This window comes from Heliangelus exortis, chromosome 1, assembly GCF_036169615.1.
Source record: "Heliangelus exortis chromosome 1, bHelExo1.hap1, whole genome shotgun sequence".
NCBI classification, from domain to species: Eukaryota; Metazoa; Chordata; class Aves; order Apodiformes; family Trochilidae; genus Heliangelus; species Heliangelus exortis.
In genome coordinates this window covers 71,692,877-71,713,793 of record NC_092422.1, presented here as the reverse complement: position 1 = coordinate 71,713,793, position 20,917 = coordinate 71,692,877, and the positions used below count along the sequence as shown (strand labels likewise).

At 40.4% G+C, this 20,917-nt stretch overlaps 1 protein-coding gene across 4 annotated transcripts in view; it reads right to left on the bottom strand.

The window, feature by feature from the left end:
• Window positions 1–20,917, bottom strand: part of SHROOM2 (shroom family member 2) — a 126,151-nt gene that overhangs the window by 7,954 nt on the left and 97,280 nt on the right. For all 4 annotated transcript variants that reach the window (XM_071747800.1, XM_071747808.1, XM_071747820.1 and 1 more), the window contains 4 exons: window positions 12,927–13,679; window positions 8,668–9,219; window positions 7,575–7,755; window positions 2,307–2,579 (listed from right to left, as the gene is read on the bottom strand). In XM_071747800.1, coding sequence (XP_071603901.1) covers window positions 2,307–2,579; window positions 7,575–7,755; window positions 8,668–9,219; window positions 12,927–13,679 — 1,759 coding nt within the window. The remainder of the gene's footprint in view (window positions 1–2,306; window positions 2,580–7,574; window positions 7,756–8,667; window positions 9,220–12,926; window positions 13,680–20,917) is intronic.

The following is a 20,917-nucleotide window of genomic DNA, read 5'->3' as shown; positions in this document are numbered from 1 at the left end:
ACCACTCTCATAGTAAAGAACTTCCTCCTAATATCTAATCCAAATCCTCAAGTTTTAAACCATTGCCCCTTGTCCTCTTGCTACATGCCCATGCAAAAAGTCCATTGCCAGCTCTCTTGCCTGCCCCCTTCAGGTACTGGAAAGCTGCTATAAGGTCATCCAAGCTGAACAACCCCAGCTTCCTCACCCTGTCTTCATAGGGGAGGTGCTTCAGCTCTCTGATCATTTTTGTGGCTCTCCTCTGGACATGCTCAAGGAACTCAAAGTCCTTCTTATACTGGAGACTCCAGAACTGGACACAATAGTCCAGGTAGGGGTCTCACAAAATCAGATTAAAGGGGGAGAATCATTGATCACAACTCTTTGGATGCAACCATCCAGCCAGTTCCTTAACCAGAATCTCACACAATCGATCCAGCCAGTCCAGATCCCTCTATAGAGCCTTCCTACCCCCAACCTGATCAACATTCCCACCCAACTTGTTATCATCTGCAAACTTTCTGAGCGTGCACTCAATCCCCTTGTCTAGATCACTGAAAAGATTTTCAAGAGAGCTCCCCAAAACTGAGCCTTGGCAAACACCACTGGTGATCAGACACCAACTGGACTCAACTCCATTCACCACAACTCATTGGGCCAGCCAGCAAACCAGTTTTTTACGCAGTAAAGAGTACACAAAGGCCATAAGTAACCAGTTTCTCCAGGAGAATGCTGTGGGTAACAGTGTTAAAGAGCTTAGTATAAAGTCCAGGTAAGCAACATCCACAGCCTCTCTCTCATCCACTGAGCAGGTCACCTTGTCACAGAAGTATATCAGGTTCCTCAGGCAGGACCTGTCTTTCATTAACACATGCTGACTGGGCCTGATGACCTGGCTGACCTGCACAAGCTGCATGATGTCACTCAAGATGACCTGCTCTGTCACCTTTCCTGGCACTACAGTCAGGCTGACAGCCCTGTAGTTCCCTGGATCCTCCTTCAGGCCCTTCTTGTAGTTGGGCATCATATTTGCCAGTCGCCAGCCAACTGGGACCTCCTTAGTTAGCCAGGACTGCTGGTAAATGATGTGAAGTGGCTGGGTAAGACCTTCCACCAGCTCCCTCAGCACCTTTGGGTAGATCCCATCTGTCTCCATAGAGCTGTGTCTGTATAAGTGGTGCAGCACATTGCTAAGCACTTCCCCTGGGATCTTGGGGGCTTCAATCTGCTCCCTGTCCCTGTCTTCCAGCTCAGGAAACTGGGCACCCAGCAAACAACTGGTCTTACTACTCAGCACTGAGGCTAGAGAGGCATTAAGCACCACCATGGAGCACAATGAAGAAACACAACATGTGCAAAAAAATGGTACAACACTTGAGTGGACTACAGGAATTTCAGTTCACAGCTAAAAGCAAAACATCTCATTTCCCATTCATTTAACTGTAGAAGCTAAACTCACTGGATACGTATTTGCTCACCCACCCTCTCTATCTGTTTATTTTAGCCTTTTAAGTTTTGCACATGTCTGTATCTCTCCCTTGGTGCATTATCTGTATCACTAGATATCTGCTTCCCAGTTAAGGCCTGTTGGAGCCAAACACAGTGCTGCTAGCAGAGGGTGGGTCCAACAGCTAAAAGCACCTCAAACACTCAAGTTTTCACATCTGCTGAGATTCCTCCACATCACTACCAGGCTATTCTTGTTGGGTAAAACATGTTTTCTATTTAAAAATTCTTTTTACGATGCCTACCCTTCACCCAGATACCCCCCATCCCTATACTAATTTATTTTTAATTTTTTTTCTTTTTAAATAAGTCTTGTCCTTCTGTCATTTCTTGCTCTTGTTTCTTGCTAGGCTGTGTGGAGGAAGCTGTAGTAGATGAGAAATATTTTCTTTGTGAAAACCTTAGAGAGTTTTATCAAGATCCTTACTGCATATAAAGAAGTCTGCAAGCTTTCTGTATTACAGCACAGTGAAACTCCTCTTCCCATCTTCAATTGTTAGAATTTTGTTTCCTCCTTTTTACACCCTTATTAGTAGTTCCCTTTTCTTTAAACTTTCACTGAGAAGTCTGTTTACATTATGTTGCATCCCAAAACATCACTTTTTCTCACCAAGCCAGTTGTAGTTCTTGTATTTCAAGTAAAAGCAAAGCAAAGAGAAATGTTTTAAGAAATCTAAAGAAACTGCTCTCATGAAATTTATCCATTCACTACCCCTCATCTTGAGCTCTGCAATTTAGATAAATAAAGCCAAGAAAAAGAAAAAACAACACAACACACCAGGTTCATTAAACACAGTAATATTATTACTGGCTTTTCTCACCCGTTCTTCTGGAGAGGTATTTTCATCCAGGTTATTAAGGGCATTTTCTACCCGGGCCAGACGACCTGATAGTGACAGCAGGAGGTTGACCACCTTGTCAAGGTCACCAATAAACATCTTGAATTTGTCAAATTCATTTGGTTTGCAGACTTCTTTTACAATGGCTTCTACTTCCTCTCCCAGTATATTATTTGCTTGGATGTCTTCCAGAAGTGTCTCTCGTGCTTCTCGCAGCACCTGCAGCTTCCTACTAATACTGTCAATAAGTTCTTGCTGTGGAAAATAAAGAGAATGAGAATTTATTATCACTACTGCATTTTTCACCACTTCTGAAAGTCATGTCAGAAATCTAGCATTTTAATACACTGAAACTTCCATGTGACAATGAACACGTTACAAATAAATATATGCATAAGGTGTATACCTCTGTATTCAAACATTCAGGATGTAGGTCCACCATGCTCAGCTTGAGATCCATCTTAAAGCAACCTACCTTTGTGGCAAAAGATGAAGAACTGCCTCCCCCAACAAGCATTCCTGCTTCTTCTTTGAATAGCTTCAAAGCCTGCTATGCAGCACCATAAAGTACAGCACATCCTTTTTTCTCTAAATAACAGGTCCATAATACTTTTCTGAGGAGCTACACTTAAGAAGCTAAACAGTACAAGGAAAACAATCTTGTACTTTCTACATGATGCAGTTAAATCTAGGGCAATGTCTATTTTTTTTCTGCTTTTCTGCATAGTATTAACATCCCTCCAATAGCAGTTCTGCTCTCAGAGAACCTTAGTGTTAACACTGCCTTGCAACATTTCTGTAGAATCATCATCTCTGTGGACCAGAACAGAGAACAAAATATACTTCTGTGTTGTACAAAGCAGCCCTTTGCAAAGCTGTGCACAGCGGCCCTGCCAAAAGACTGAACAAGCACCTTTGGCTGTCAGTGTCATATGCTGGGAGAATTTACCACCTCATCTGCAGTTTGCTGGGGTTTCTCTAAGTATTACCCCTTTTGCTTGGGATGCACGTGCCCTGGTTTACAAAAAGTGCATCGCCAGCACAGCCAGACTAAAAACCCAGATATCCTCCCCTCAGTGACCCGTGCTGCATCTGTGCTGCCTGGCTACTTCCCTGCTTTTGGGCAAAAGAGCTCATTTCTTACCTGTTCATGAGCTTTCACTTGTACACAAGAGGTGGAAGTCAGCTTAGCTAGTCATCTACCCTAACATGAGATGAATCACATCCTAAAAATGCCTCATTCATTTAGATGTAGTTGCCTATTTAGTATTCAGCTAATCTCAGGTGAGAAAAATACCCAAAGCATTCTCCAAACATACTCTTACACCTCTTAGTGCAATTCCTAAATGTAAATTACATCTTTTAAAATAAGTCATTATTTCACAGCACCCCTTCAATTTTCTTTAATTTCTTTTAATTACTCAAGGCATTCTTTAGGAACTCTGCTTTCAAAATACAAATCTGATTACAAGCCTCCAGAATTACTGGAAAAGATAGCAGCTACCACTCTCAAGATGCCGCTGAACAGTCATTGCCAATTTATTTTGGGAACAACAAGAAGTCTTCTGTCTTCACAGAAAGCAACTACACATTTAACAGCCTTTTTGAAAGTAGAAATTCAACACATAGATTATCTGGGCTGGTTTTCTCCTTTTTGATTTAATATACTCAGGCCAGGTTAATCTGGCTTTGGGTTATCTGTTAGTCTGGGTGCCCAATAGATTAAGGTAGTAAGCAGTCCTACAGATGCCTGCTTTACTGACTGATTAATCTGCAGGATTTGATTTTTTCCCCTCCCTCTCTTCTCTCAGTGAAAATGCAGTTTGATTTCAACTATGTAGGTCACAGTGCTATGCTCTTATTTCCCTTAGATGACATGCACAGTGCTGCTGTTTTACCATCCAAAACACAACAGGCTACTGTCATGCTCTGTGTTACTATCATGAGTTTTTCACTGCTACAGCTGCACTACAACTTTCTCTAACAAAAAAAAAAGCTCTATGTGTTTTTAACATTTACCAATCTAGTCTGACAATCCAGATCAGCTCTCTCATAAAGTCTTGTTCTTTAAAAAGACCCACAGAACTGCCATTTTCCCCAGTAGCATCCTATTTAGGTATCACCCAGTCGCTGCAGCAAGGCTCCAAGGACCATCTTTGCAGGTAACACAGCCATAAATACCATAAATAACCCTCTTAAAGACAGTCATAACTATTAAGAACTGGATTATAATCACTGTTCACTTCCTACACAGATGGAAAAGCCTTTGGATGCAACAACTATGAGCTCACTACATACTTTTGCTAACCAGAAGAAAACTTGTATTAGATTCAGTATCTACTGAGCCAGAAGAGCTCTGACCTACATCTTGAAACTGGCAGATGAATAATTTACAGCTGTGTTCTGTGCCAGTAAACAAGAAAACAATAAAACTTCACCTTTTCCCAGTAATTCTTGCTGATTTGGCTAGCAATCCAGAAAGCAGCTCAGCAGAGTGCTGCTCAGGTGCTTCACTATATGTAAATTGCTCTGAGCTTACCATCCCATTTCACATGAAGTTCTGGCCTAAAAGCAGAAGCAACCTGGCATTTTTCCATTATTTTTACACTCTTCAGGAGTTGCTGAAACTTTCCTACAGACAAAGAGGACACTTCCTACTCAGCCACACATCCTTCCTACAAGAAGCACTCCTGTAGCATCTTCAGCATCTGTTCAATATTTTATCAATGTGGTAAGCCTACATGACAATCAGTACATGAGGCACACATGTTCCATTCCTGCTAGCAGGGAACACAAGGATTGTCCCAGATTAAAAATTAGTTAATTAATTTAACAACTCTATATGAAATTCCTGTACTTAAAGAGAAAAAAACAACCAACCAAACAAAAAACACCATACATTCCTGGTTTGCAGAGATAAGAATGACAAATATTACAATTATTCCACAATGGGCTGAAATTAAAGTATATCATAAGAGAAATGACCAATTTCTAGGAATCAAGGAACAGGTTCTGGGCATAAACCTCCTCTAAAATAATTGAAGCGGTAAAGTGTGCTATTAAAGTGCTCAGATACTTAATGATTTCTTATTGAACTGTTGCCAAATACATGAAGCTGGGCCAAGTTATATATTCCCTGGCTTTCTATAAAGATACCTTGACCCACTTAACATGAGTTTTATACATTTTCTGACAAGATCCAAGATGAAAGCCCACTGAACTGAGTGCTTGCATCCTACTGCATGTGGAGGAGCAGGGAGGGAAGTAAGTAATGTCTACATGGCTACGACAGAATGTATATTTAGAGATGATGGGGAGCTCTGCTAAGAGCTCCTCATGAAATATTTCCTACCTTATTCAATTAGTGGTGTATGCTAGAGCTGGGGGGATGGAGGGAGGACTATTCTAAAGGGTGAACATGATTTTCCTGTTAACAGACACCAACATAAGTAAATGGCACTTTTGCTTTTAAAATTTTAGTATTTAATTTGTTGGGCAAACAAGAAAGGTTTAATTTTAACATACATACACTCCACAATTGATAAAAAAGGAGACTAATTCTAGCAAAAATTATGAACATGACCATCATGTATGGCACCAGATAAAACCAAATTATTCCAAATGCAGTGAAATCCTTTATTTGTCTAAGTAGCACAGCTGCTGGATTCAGCAGCTGTCTGATGAGAGGGTAAAGGCAGCTCTCCCACAGCAGCATTGCCATGACCCCAGCAGCACACACCATATTGAACTGTGTGATGCAGTGAGGGAAGACAGAGGGAAGGAAGACTATGAGAGGGGAAAAAAAACAACCCAGAGTGGTAACAGTAAACATAAAGCTACCTCAAATGAAGTGGCATCCACTCCAGCACTGAACCAGAGGTGAGAATCTCTTAAGTAATCTCTCATTTGTAGCTACTAAATATATTCCTAACATTTTAATTACAGGACATTTCTTTGGAACTGGATTACCAAATGCACCCTGGCACTTGATTTCTAAGCAGAAAGTGAACTTTAACAGAAAAGATGTGCACACCAATACATTACTGGCTGACAGAATTAAATTATATCCCTTTAGTTGATCAAACAGACCATTTTCTCCAGCTTAGCCATATTGGAAACTATGATTAAAATATTTTGTTCCAAATTGCTAATGAGATGAATGTGATGATTTTATGTAACAACACTTTCTGAAGCCACAGAAACGCCATCATTTTATTATAACATCATCACCTGCCTTCCAATACCTGAAGGGTAGATACAGGAAGGCTGAAGAGAAGCTTTTCATAAGAGTGTCCAGCAATAGGACAAGGGGAAATGGATTTAAACTGAAGGAGAATAGGTTTAGACTGGATACCAGGAATTTCTTTAGTATGAGAGTGGTGAGACTCTGGAACAGACTGTCCAGAGAAGTTGTGGCTGCCTCCTCCGTGGAAGTGTTCAAGGCCAGGTTGGACGAGGCCTTGAGCAACCTGGTGTAGATGTGAGGCATCCCTGCCCATGGCAGGGAGGTTGGAGTAGATGATCTCTTAGGTTCCTTCCAACCTTATCCATTCTATGATTCTATGATCCTTTTAATACTCAGGGGATTATGCTGATCTGAGATCATAAATGAAACACCAAAGGATGGGGATGAACAAGATTGGAGAAGACTGCTTCCTCTGTGATGAGTAACTTCCACTGAATCCATCAAGCTGATTAGATATCTCCCTCCACTACCTTCATTTGTTTCGTAGTCAAGAGAAATAGAGGGTGAAATGGGTGGTTGCTGATGAAAGCAAATGGAAAAACAACCCACAAAAAACATGATGTGTGTGTGTGCTCCTTCCCTCTCATAACAAACCCAAATCCTGGATGTTAATTTCAAAAATACAGAGTAACTAAGACCACCATCAGGTAAAGTAGGATACATAAGCACTACTTTCTTATTTATTTAAAGTGAAAGAAAAAGACTGGAATCTCAAATGAGTAACAGTATTTGAAAATAACCCTCAAAATAACTCCTGTTAGAACCTCCCTAAATATGCATCAAGATGCAAATAGAACTTACTATGACATTCCTAAATTCACAACTGGACACTTAGCACACCCACCCCCTTAAAAAAAAAAAAACCACATAAAGCAGACTGATTTTTCCAGTTATCCTTTAAATCTAGAAGTCCTTTTATTAGGGGTGTTTACCTAGCAAATTCACAGTTAAGAAAATGCATGCAACCAGGAGCCTCCCATTGTACTTCTAAAAATGTCTTTTACCTTCTTTTCTGACAAGTCATGATCCAGCTCGTCTTCAGAATCATCCTCACTCTGCTGCTGTTGCTGCTGCTCCTGCATGTCTTTCATTTTAATCAGCAGCTCTGCCTTTGGTGCAGATGTGCTATAGTAAGTAGAATTTGTTGTCAGGGAGATGGCAGACGGTGTGCTCTGCTCCTCTTTCCTGGTAAAAAAGTCACAACTTTCATTAACTGCTTTGAAACCCTAATTGCTGGAATTACACTGTTTTACAGCCACCATTTCATCAAGCAAGTAAGGTGTTCAAAAGAAAGTCATTACCTATGAAAATAGGATAAATAAACACTTTGTGAGGAAATTTTCTGGGAATTCAGCACACACCCAGATGCAATTTTCTGAAAAGTGCAATAGACCTTTTACCATCACGAGTGAAATGGGCCTCAGATATCTCAGTAGCAAAATGTAAAGTTACATTGTATTAAGTAGTGCCAAGACCTCAGTGTCAGGGAGAGTATCATTTCAAATTCCTAACGTGGGATACTACTATGTAATTACTTATTTTTCTGATTATGGAATTACACATCAACTCCTCAAGAAGGCTCAACTTCATTTGATAACTCATATCAAGAAAACAAAAGGCTCACAGAACATCAACATGGATGGAATTTACAGGAATTTAAATATTTTCTTACTTTGTTCTCATCCACTTCCGGGAAATGGTTGATGCCCACTTTAAGTTGTCTTTATTAATTTTCATCACTTAAAAAGACTAAAATATTGTCCCTTCTCTATCCAGTTACTAGACTGCAAGATCTTGGTAAAATACCTAATAATTATGAAATCTAATTATTATTAATTAATTATTCCTAATGTTCCCACACAAATAGTTTTCAGCCAGGTCTCTGGAAACTTTTCATACAGTACAACACTGTTCTTTACCTGTCATTAATGGTATCATTAACATTATGATGCTCAACTGCTGTTCTAATTGAAGAGTTTTAGAAAAGCCCCAAACCTGAACTGTAGGAAGATCCTCACCTTCAAGCCCCAAGGAACACTGACACACTTTGGACAACAGCTTGCAAGGAATTGTTGGCCTACAGAAAGTAATACTTACTTCTCCTCTGAAATTTTTGGCGAAGGAACTTTTGGCAGGAGCTTCCTGCGCTGCTGAGCTTCTTCTAAGAGGTGTTCATCTTTAGGGAATATTCCAACCATCAGATCCATTGTTGTTTTTATTTTCACATTAGGATCTAGTATGTCTGCTAGAGATTTATCTCTTCCCACAATCTCTCTGGCAAGTTCCTCTGACTTCCAGTCTTCGAAGGTCTTCTCTTTGGCCTTTACGTAGCTGACTGCTGGTGCGGCAGCACTGTTGTCCTTTGAATTGCTCTCAGGTTCTTCAGCTGGTTGAGGGTCAGCTGGTTTGGTTCTGGCTTCTGGCTCTGGCTCTACACCTTGTCTGGTGTAAGCACAGAATCGTGAGTAGGATTGCTCAGAAGTGCTGAGTGTTTTGATTTGGTCCTTTTCCAAACCACTGGGTAAAGCAGGAGGCTCCATAGTACTGACAAGACTTTGCCGACTCTCCTTCTCTGCACTGCTCTCAGAATGAACTATCTTGATGGGAACCATTTTCACTGTAGTGTTGTTGTCTATAACCCTTTCAATTCTGGAAAATATGAAAAATTCATCTTTAGAAATGGAAGAAACTTACATCTCAATTCTTACCTGGAAATCAAATGGGAAACCCAAATATAAGAAAACTGAAGAGATCTAGGTAATGGAAGATTCCTCGCACTGTACCTCATACCCTAAATCTACACATTTTAAGTAGCATTGGTTTATTTATAAGCAATCCTAACATCAGCCTTGCACAGCACTCACCATACATGACTTCTCTTTGTTTCCACAAATGTATGGGCCCAATCTTAGCAGCCAGGCTGCAGTTCTGAGACAGTGCTGCTGAACTGCTTTTTACCCCTTTGCTGCCACACATATGGAGGAAAACGTGCCTCCAGCTCAGCCTCACTGCCTCACACAAATCTGACATTGGCCTCAGCTTTTGGCCTGACAGGCAGCTTAGCTGCCTGGGGGCTTTGTGATGCCCTCACATCAATTCCCAGCTCTTCCAGGGAAGAGACAGTAGACCAGATGGAAGCATCCTGCAGGCTAGGCCTTTGCTGAGCAACAGCAATAACACATAACCACACATGGAAAACCTGGAAAAATTTCAATACTTAGTTACATGAAGACAGACATATCTGTATTTGTAAAATATCACCCAAGATAAAGAAGTTTAATAAATAGATCTCACCAGAGGCTAACACACAATCTGCATACTCCTTTCACGGGAAGCTCGTAGCAACAATTCTGTATTGCACAGCATAAAGGGTCAGCTTGGACATTCAGTAAGGCAAGCTATTTAAAGAGGAGGCTACCTTGGATTGTTAAATTGGACAATGACATGTTAAATAACATCACTGAAACATCTGTACTGTGTGTAAGCCATATAAGAAATTGGAGTCTAGTTTGGTGGTTTTGAGTTTGCAGAAAGTTTTAAATTATTGTCATAATGTGGGTTTGGAAGCTCTACAGCAAGCAAAGGAACATTGCCTACTAGCTAAAATATCTGGTTTCATTTGGCTGGGTTGCTTGCTGCCTTTCAGATAAGTGACCAAGACATACTATGGCTCTTTTCCTCTAACTGTGGGTGTGTCACTTTTCTTAAAAATAAACTTATACTTTATTGAGCTGTACATTTCTGCATAGAGAGTAGCAAAATCTGTTTGATTTCATTTTTGTCAGAGGCTGTATCTTGTATTTTCAAGGTACGTACGCTTGCTTCTGAATGAATGCCCAGATTCCTAACAGGTATTTAATTTCCTGAAGTGCTTCATGGATATGCTTTGCCATACTGATTCAAACTTTTGGGGAAGGTTTTCCAGCCCATGCTGACCCCCTAGTTCCTATTCAGTTGGGGTGTTTTCACTCAGTATAGCTGTAATTTTATAGAGCTGTGTCCCATGTCCATCACTCAGCCCCAGCTCCCTGCCTGTCGCCTTGGCCTCTCCTTAGGGCAGTGGAGCTGAGCAAAGGTCACTGCCACTGCCCCAAGCTTTTGTTTTGTTACCTTTTGGTTTGGTTTGTTTGTTTGTTTTTTAAATAAAGCCCACACCTCTTGGAGTCCACAGACCATGAAGAGGAACACATTTCTGTATTTGGGGGAAATACAAGATTTATTCCTAAGTATGTGTGAGGCAACTGGAAGGGAAGAAGTGAGCTAACTGCAATTCTTCATCTATAACATGCAGCATCTGTTTTGAGACTCTGAGTATGTTTCTCTCTGACTCGTAACAGATTTTCAAGATACTTAAGGCATCATCAAATCAACTGATTTCAGTCAGAGCAGTGACACTCCAACTCCAGGTGCCTCCGAAATCCTGTTTCTGCAAACACTATCCTCCTGATTTCTGCAGGCTTTCCATTTGTGAAACTGCAGCATGGAATTTTGATTTGCAGTAACTCTGCCTGTGGCCATTACAAAGCTTTACTACAACCACAAGCCCAGTCACTCCTTGACCTGAGTGTATGTTTACTGGAAATTCACTGATGCACATCTACTGACACACTCTTTTTCATCTTTATTATTGCTAAACAGTCATCGTTGGTAATAGCTGGGTTCTGCACTGCACCAATGTTTCCCCATGCTACATTGCTCTGCCTAAAATGCTGCAGGAAATGCTACACACAGTTTATCCTGTAGATAAACAAGACACCTTTCTTAAAGAAGAGTAAATGACCACAATGCTGACACCACTGAACATCTGCTGCCCACAGCATGTAAGGTGGCATGCCCAAAAGCTGATATGCAAGGAGTCAAAGGAAGTAATAATCCAAATCAAATTAATAACATATTAAGAGAAATCTACTTCATATATATTGTACTTATATGAAATAAATAACATAGTAAATACCATATATAAAGTTCAGAAGCATGGCCTGCAAGTCTGTCTTTTTTTGCAGTACCTGTTTTATTGAGTAATGCAATTATTAAATAAGGACAACACATTGGGCAAAACCAAAAGCTGTTTGGGCTTAAGAATTTCAAATGTTAACAAAAGGTTTTCAGGGTAAGTATATTATCTTTCAGATATGGGCATATAATTAGGAACACCTCAGTACTCATTTCAACACTAAGGCTTAGTAAGAAAGAAGGACAAATACAATTAGCTTTCTATGCTTCCTTATATCTATTCATAAAGCAATACATTAAGGAAGTCATTACTAATGTCATCTACCTTTGCACATGGATGCTAGTGCTCACATGACATGTTGTTCTTTTCATAATAAACTGTACTATTACTTCATGTTAAAAACACTGCAGCATAGATTATAATTTTTTTCCTCCAGTGACAAGAGGAAAAACATCAAGGCAAGTTTAGGAAAAAAAATGATTAATGTTTTCTATGTCATAAAACACTGTCCTATGTCACTGGAAAACAGCATGATTGAGTTTATTCAACCACCTACATTACAGATGACAAAAGCTATTCCAACTACTTTTTCTTAGAGAAGTAACCTCTGGATTTATTCATCTTGGAGGTTTTGTTTTTTGTTCCTTAACCATGAATTATAGTGCTGAAGAATTTATGAAAAATAAGATTCCTGAGCTTCCTGGAAGAGTTTGTTATCTTATGGGAGAATAACCTTTTATAATGTTAGCAGCATTTGACAGACACTGCAATAATTTCAGTCAGTTTATATAACTTGGGAAATTACTGATGTTCTCCTGCTGAATCTTCAGCCCACCTCAGCACAAACAGTGCTGCAGACCCTTCCTCACACTGCCTGGAGTGACGTTTCATTGTAATAGTAACATGAAAGCAGCTATGATTTGGCAGTGTACCTTACAGTGTGTGTGTTCAAAACAGATGTTTTGTTTTACAGAGGATTACAAAGGATACAGCTTCCCTTCCCACATCTGCTTTGTCCCCTCACTGATTCATATTCATGTACAGATTTGGGTGGGGGAAATGATGACAGGGAATCTTTTAATTTTACCCAGACTTAGAGTGGAAAATCCATTTTAATCCATCCCTTTCATTCTCTACTAACTACCAGCTGTAACACCTGAGCAGCATCTGTCAACTAGAAGAAACAACAGAACAGTTGGACTTCAGTGTTACCAACTGGAATTTCATACTAGTCTTAGGTCTCTTTAGGACATGCTGGGATGGTTCATGCTTAATGAAATCAAAGAATGTCCCTGGAGTAAAGAAAATAAACCATCAACCACTAGTATGGCCTAACCGGGCAGAAAGCATTAATAAAATTGTAAATACCTTTAATTAATAACATAGTAAATACATCAAATACCTGGCTGGGTTTTCATCCTGTACAGACACAGGAGGCTTATCAGTGAGCTTCTGTGGTGCAAACTGAGGAGAAGGGGACCTTGATGTCTCCATTCCAGGTTTCTGAAGATAACGATACTTGGAAGATAATACAGACTCGGACCTAAGGTGCGTTTTTTCTTCTAAGTGCTGACAAACATTCTCCGTGGATGATGCTTGCTGGAGCTGCTGTGGATTAGCACTCTTCAATTTGGCATTGAAAGCTGCAGGACTCTGACAGAGAGAGGAGTGACTGGCAAATACTTCAGCAGAGCTGGGGGACGAGGACGGAAAGGACCTGCTGGGTGCTGCCAGCAGAGATTCAGCAGAGGTGCCGAGCGACGGCGCAGAATTATCCGGTTGCCTGTATTTATCTCTTTTTGGTGGTGGCGGCCTCTGAGGAGCAGGTCCACGCTTCTTGTTCAGCAGCACTGGCTCTACCCTATGTTTTTCTACTCCTTTGGACAGAGAGGAGTGGTTCCCATTCAAGGTCTGTGGCTCAGTGCAGGGAGGATGAGGCGAGCTGCGATCCTTGCTGTCCTCGTTGGTGTTTTCCTGACAGTATCGGTAATCACTGGGAAGCGTCCCAGACCTCCCCCGGCTCTCCTGAGGCAGAACCGTAGGCTCTCGTGCATGCAAAGGCCTGACAGATGCCTTCCAATTGTGGCCTAAATTCTGGTTCAGCTGATTCCTCTTCTCCCGTGGGTTTTCCCTCAGGGCCCCTGTGTCCCCTTGCCTAGAGAGAAGAACACACTGTTAGCGCACTCCCAATTTCCACCCATCGGTGTGAGGCCACCACGCAGGTCCAGGAAGCTTCGACACCGAGATCACATCCAACATTTAACACTGTCTCCTTCAGTCAATGGTAACCATTTGGCACAAAAACACCCTCTGATGTATGGGTACACACACTGTCCCTAATCTAAGGGGATGAGTCAAAGCATAATGTCAGGCTAAATTAGGGTATGGAGCGCCCCAGGATGCAACACAACCTCCAGGTAACCCCAAGCGCTGCAGCGTGCATGCAGCTCAATGCACAACACACCTCCAAAGTGCTGATGGATGTGGGACAGACAAACATGCAGATGTTGGTAGGACACTGTCTTGAGAAGAATACTAACACTGAATTTTAATTATCTTCTTGCTTCAGAGTCAGCAGCAAAATGAGGAAAACAAGTTTCTTTTCTATGTGCAAGATTAATACTTCGGTGTCGTTTTAAATATGAATCGAATACCAGTTTTGAGAAGAAGTCAGTAAGTTGTTAATATTAGTGTGTGAAAACAAAATTTGAGATAAAAGCACGTAAGTTATAGGTTAAATTCCACTATCAATTCAAGAAGGAAAAAAAAAATGACACAGTGCATTATTATTTTAAATAAATTTAAACAAATCTTTAAACTGTGGAAGTATTGTGGGAAGACAACTGATCAGATGTGGGTCCTACTTTTCACACCTGTACAATCGAATTACATTCAAAATTATTAACTTTTTTTAGTCCTTTAATCTGTGATGTTTTAGCATGTATGGAAAAAGTTCTAAAAATGATCTGGACAAAGTCATTAAACTGTTTGGTGGATGAGAGTTTTAAGAATTGTATTTCATACTGATTTTACATGTGAGTAATGAAACTGTGTTGTACTTCCAAGAGATACAGTTTTTCCACAGTTAAATTCCTGAAAAGTAACATACACAATTTCCCTCATGTGAAGGGTTACATTTTACAACTCAATTTTAATGGATAAATTTTCAATTTAACATGAATGAGGAGCTGAACATTGCTGAAACTCAGATCTCTTCATGTTGCTCTAAAGAGCGGTTAGTTCAGACAATTTCAAGTCATCTAACAAAGTCAGAATTAATTCTGTTTTACAAAAGTAGTTATTGACTCCTATTTTAGCACTAGATGAATGACAGTTTTGTTAAGTAAAATGAAAGAAGGCCAAATGGACCAACACTATTCAGATTTGGTTACATGACATCTCTACAGTCAGCTAGTTTTCCCTAGAGAGTTCAATGTGAGCAGAACCAGGTATGTAAATAGTTCCAATAACTCTAATGGAAATATTTACCAAATGAAGACTGCAGGCCTCAAGTATTAAATACTGTGTTTAAATCAGCTGCTTTTCTTGCCTAGGTAACATGTTGAGCACAATTTTCTCCTAGTTAAGCTGCGCCAAAGAAATCTTTCAGGCCTCTCCATTCATTTTCACATATGTAAGCCATAACACAAGATGGTGTAGCAGCTGCACTCAGGTGCACTGACAGATCAAGGGCCTGGCACAAAATGCTGCAAAGACATAAATTACATGCACTACCTCAGCCAGTCTGCTAAGTATACACTGAGCTTCGCATGCACATCAGGAGTGGGTGTGCTGGTGGAGGCAAACAGGACAGGTTATGCTGCCAATCTGACACCTGTACATATTCAAAGCAGGTAACCCCATTTTTAGAAGTATTACCCTGGCTCAGAAGCAATGAGTGCTTTAATAGTCCTGACACCTTCCAAAATAGTGTAAAAGGAAATAAGGAGTCGCAACACAAAGAAATTTAGAGACACTACATTTGCAAACATGGATATAAAATTCAGAGATTAAATACATGCCTTCATACAGCTTCCAAAAAATAACCAAACATTTTGCAGTGATACAGAAAATGGGTCTGAAGAAAGGTGGCTACATTCAACACTGAGGCTAGTTTGCATTCAGTGTGAGTGGGCCCTCATGCAAAACATGCTTATAACATTATTTTTGACAGATTTGAGCTTACTGTTGAGAAAGGAGGAAAAGAAAGCAAGCTTCAAGCCCCAGGAGAACACACTGGCAAGAACCTGCAAAGGTGTTACATTAATATCAATACCAAAAAGTCCACTGAGTTACTTTAAACCTGTCCATGCTTCATGTAAGGATATGCCCAGAATACATCTCTTTAAGAAAGAAGACCCATAGTATTAAGCAAGAACAATGTACCACTGAAAAGAACTAATCATTTATAACCACACATCAAAAAGTGAAAGGGACAGAACAGAATTAAACCATCAGAAAACATAACAATTGATTTAATTACTACTTTGTTTTTAGATAACAAACCAGTCATCATCAAGAACAGCAACATCTAAGTTCCCTTCAAACCCCAAAGCCCCCATCACCATGACACAATTCCACCACTATTCAAATGCCATCCTGATGCAACAGAAACAGGAAAGATCACAATCCCCATCCCTGGCATGTGACAACATGACAGATTTGACTTACATCCCTCACTTAACCTGAACTGCAAAGGAAGTGTAATCAACAGACTTACACTGTTGATATAAAGTGGTATTTTGGTAAGGATGAGCCTAGTACAGGAGGCTAACATGAACCTTTTCTACTGTACCTGCTCTTCCATATTTACATATAGAAGGCCTTCATATTTAAATGGTGTGGGGCAGAAACCCAAAATACACTTCTAATCAGAAAGAGAATTGTTCCATTACAAAAAACAGTCCTTCACATTTTTGAGAAGCTCACATTTAGAAGAGGGCTCAGCTCTCCCAGAGCAGGTCTGTGCATAAAGAAAGGCGGCTGCACACTCACTGACCAGGTGAGCTTGGGACAAGCTCTGCTCCTGTGGCTACCACAGAATGGCCCTGGACACCAAACACAACACCACCACTCACCACCATGGGGGTGGAAATGCATATCTCCATAATGGCACTAATTATTTTCTGCCCAGATGTACATCTCTCTGTTTCCTTCCGACTCCATTAGCTTGAGGCATACCTGCTCATGACTGAAACGTGAAGGCCAAGTAAACACTAAGTTGGGGAAACCAACCAAGTCTCCTCCCCAGTCTGGACACCCCCGGGGCCCCCAGCAATAACACAAGAGGCTATTCTAACAATCCAGAGACAGGTAACAAATAATGTAAGCTATTACCTGCAAGCTAAACCATGGAGAGCTACACATACACAGACACATGTTAATAGGAGCCTGCCAGAGGAGTCAATGAGCAATTATGAAAATGAATCATTATGTACAGATGCCTATCATAAAGATAACATTTTTGTTGCCATAAAGAACAACCCCCAAACCACTTCCTTCATTTGCTCCACAGTCAGGAATTGACTAAATCTGGACAGAGAGGTAAAATGATGTGATTGAATGTCGTATCTCAATAAATGAAAGTCACTTCAATCAACTCAGTGTGTCTGATTTTATCTGTCTGATTTACAGTTTCTTGAGAATGCTTCAGGCCAAGCCAAACAATGCCACAAGACACTCCAAACTTAAAATCCTAGACTAGATAAGCTTTGCAAAAAATGCATTAGCCAACATTTGAAAAATGCATAATTTGTTAAAGATCTGACCTCTGTGCAAAAGTTTCACCATAAATAAAAGTAGGGTTATGTAAAAGCATGTCCTGTGCTAACTTACTTGCAAAAGAGAGTGAATGCAGTGGCTGTTTCTGATTTAACTTAAATTCCTTCTCAAACACTACAAGCTACACTGGAAAAAAGCCTTCATACCTGACTAAGATTTCTCCATAGAAGCCCTCACCCTACAGTAACAATGGTTATTGCTCAAGACCAGTTTTGCAGTCCCTTTAAACTGATATAAATGCAGACATTTTGCCAGAAGAGGCAGTCTCCTTCTCAGTCCATTCTTATTTTGTCTTCCCACTCTCTTGATTGTATTAGCAGTAGAATTGCACAGTTCCATGGAAAATAAAGGAACTGACCTGGCCTCAAAACAGTTAATTCTGTGGCTTAAAGCAATTGTGAAACACGTCTTGGCTTATGTCAAAACCCTGTGTATATGCAGAGCCCTTGCAGTTATGCTACTTTTTCAACTGTGAATTCTATGTGCTGAAGCTACGTTTTCATTGTGGGTTTGCCTGGCACTTGGTACAGTGAGATCCAAAAGAACTTCTGCAATGCTTGACAAATAAAGAATAGTTTCTTTTACCCAGTACAGTTCTGCTTGAAACTGTAACAGAATGCTACCAAGTCGGAATGGAATGCACAGGGTAAGATTGTTTGAAATTTAGGGAAAAGTTTGAGGTCTAATACTGTATTTTGATCCATATTGATACAGTCAATGCAGTCTAATATCAAGGCAATTTTCAGCTCATACTAAAGTAGTCTCTGTAAGAACATCATCCACTGGTTTCACTGTAGTGATCAATTTAGTTATCCAAAATCAGCTGTCTTCTACCATTTCAGAAACTTCAAAGATACAAAGGCATCAGTTACCTTAAGAGGTGGCAGCTGGAAACCAACTGGGATAGGCAGGGCCATCCCTGTTCACTAGACACCTGTATCAAGCCCAAGATCTCTCTGGATTATAAATTGAGTCAGCACTGCATTCACATGCAGACATCTTACTTCCGTTAGGTATCTAAATCCTCAGCTGAGTCTCACATGCTTTTTCTTTCAGAAGCTCCAAGACCCCAAAGGTTTTGAAACCCTCAAATTGGTTTTACTACTGCACTACCAAGGAGACACTTTGAATATTCAATATAAGGACAACTGTATTATCAGTGGTCCATTTTTCTGACAAGCACTGTATCTGCTATCACTACTGAGTCAGTCCAGTGTCTGTCATATATTGTGACACATGAGGCATATTCCAAATATGCCAGATCAAAATTTGGACTACAAAACTACTTAGAAATCTTTAAAGACAAATGCATATAATAAAGGACTCTCCAGAAACAGATAACTTAATAGTGTGATGGCGGTATCTTAATGGTCACACCAGGAAGACACACAGCATGTATGTCACTACAAATCATAGGACCACAGAATTATCCATGTTGGAAAGGACCTCTGAGATCATCAAGTCCAACCCTTGATCCACTATCCCCATGGTTCCCAGACCATGGCACTGAGTGCCAAATCAGTCTCTTAAAAACCTCCAGGGATGGAGAATTCATCACCTCCCTAGGCAGCCCATTCCAATGCCTGAGCACCCTCTCTGTAAAGAATTCTTTCCTAATATCTCACCTCAACCTCCCCTGGCAGAGCTTAAGTCCATGCCCTCTTGTTTTACTGAGAGCTGTCTGGGAGAAGAGACCGACCCCGCCCTGGCTACCCCCTCCTTTCAGGGAGTTGTAGAGAGTGATGAGGTCTCCTCTGAGCCTCCTCTTCTCCAGACTAAGTAGAAAGAAGTAGAGCTGTTCACTGCCTTGGTCTGAAGAGACAGATGATGGCATCTAGCACCCCAGTGAAGCACATGGTCTTAAAACTAAAGTCTGTGTGTTAAGATGAAAAGAATAATGAATGCTGAATGATGAGAGAATAACCTCTCAAAAAAAACCCCAAAAAACAAAACCAAACAAAAAACTACCAAGTAAACAAAGAAAACAACTTCCCAAACACAAAAACAATACAAAAGAGATACCCTGATATAGTTCAGAAGGCAACTGAAGGTACAAAACAAGCCAGATATTTTACAAAATATGCACCATAGCACATCACTGTTACACTACAAGCCTACGACCTATTTATCACCCATTTATCTTGGTTTTCCAATCCTGTCCCTGAATGCCTGTTAACATTATCTGTGCATTGATGACAGCTATCTGTTTCGTCAGTCACACTAAATACAGCTTAGCTGTTGCACCCAATGTGATAAAGCAAAATGCCACTCTTGCTTAACAACCCCTGCATTATCACCTGGCTTTATCACAGAATGAAATATGATAACAGACACTGCTCGCCAGTCTGTCAACCCCACCAGAATTTCTCTCCAGTCCTGCCTGCATGGCACCTTACACAGCAATGGGTTTTCATCTCACATTCTAAGTGTTGCCTCTTTCCCCATGAAAATCAGAGACAAATTCAACAGACCCACTATAATTCTGCTGTAGATGCACAAAGATATGTTGGTGGATGAAATGTAGGCCAGTTAGTCATGGGTAAAAGCACAATACACAGGCCAACAGTAAAAATCAAATCCAATTATAATTCAATTTCTTATAACAGCACAGGGGCCTTTATGCAGAAGGCAAGAATTTTCTAGGAAAGGGCAGAGGGAAAGATTTTTCTTTTTTTAGGTTCAGAATATAAAGCCCCTCCTCTGGTCTGCTACATATCCAAAATCAATGATAAAAGAGAATTTTTATGTCTTTATTCTAACTTGCTTCATGTATTGCATGCATGTCCTAGCACACAGAGGATTGCCTGCATGGAATTAAAATGACTTCTGCCCACTTCTGTCAACCAGTTAATGTGGTCTGCACTTACACACTGAATTCAATAATCACAATATCCCAACAGCATAACACGAGCCATATTACAAAAATGGCAACCATTGCAGAGACAAAAGACAATATTTTGCAACATTGCTAACAAGGAAATCACAGTCACGTTAATAAACCTCAAAGAAAAACGATTGTTCTGTCTATTTACTACAAAAACCCCCTGCATTCCAGTTGCCACACCTTTGATTTTATTTTTAAAATTTTTTTACATCTAGAGGGTTTCTTTCTGATATGCTGTTGCTATTTTCTTGTTGCTATCACTACCGAAAACAGCTGCTTGCAGCTGAGCAAAAATTTGGTAACAGAACAGAAGCTATAAAATGAAACACTCTGTGAATAATAGCTAGGTCACCTGGGTTTCTTAGGCAGGCACTAAAGTGAACACAGAGCTCATCTGTAAAGAGAAGAGAAAAAAAAAAAGAAAAAAGCTAAACCAGTTATTTAAATTAATTAGCATGCATATGCACACATTTCAATAGCTATCTTCACTCAGAGCCACACTCACCGCTTGCTTCCAATAGTCACATCCAATTCTCTTACACTCCCAGCTAGTATCTCCTGCTGCTGTGGAAAAGGTCTCCGTGCAAGCCCGCACTCCCAGTAACAGGCTTGCCAGCAAAATAACAAGATGAAAAGCTCTCGCACCACCCCTAGCCGAGAGGAACCCCGAGCCTGGCACCCCGAGCCACAACAACAGCGCTGCAGTTCTCAGTCCAGAAAACAAATAT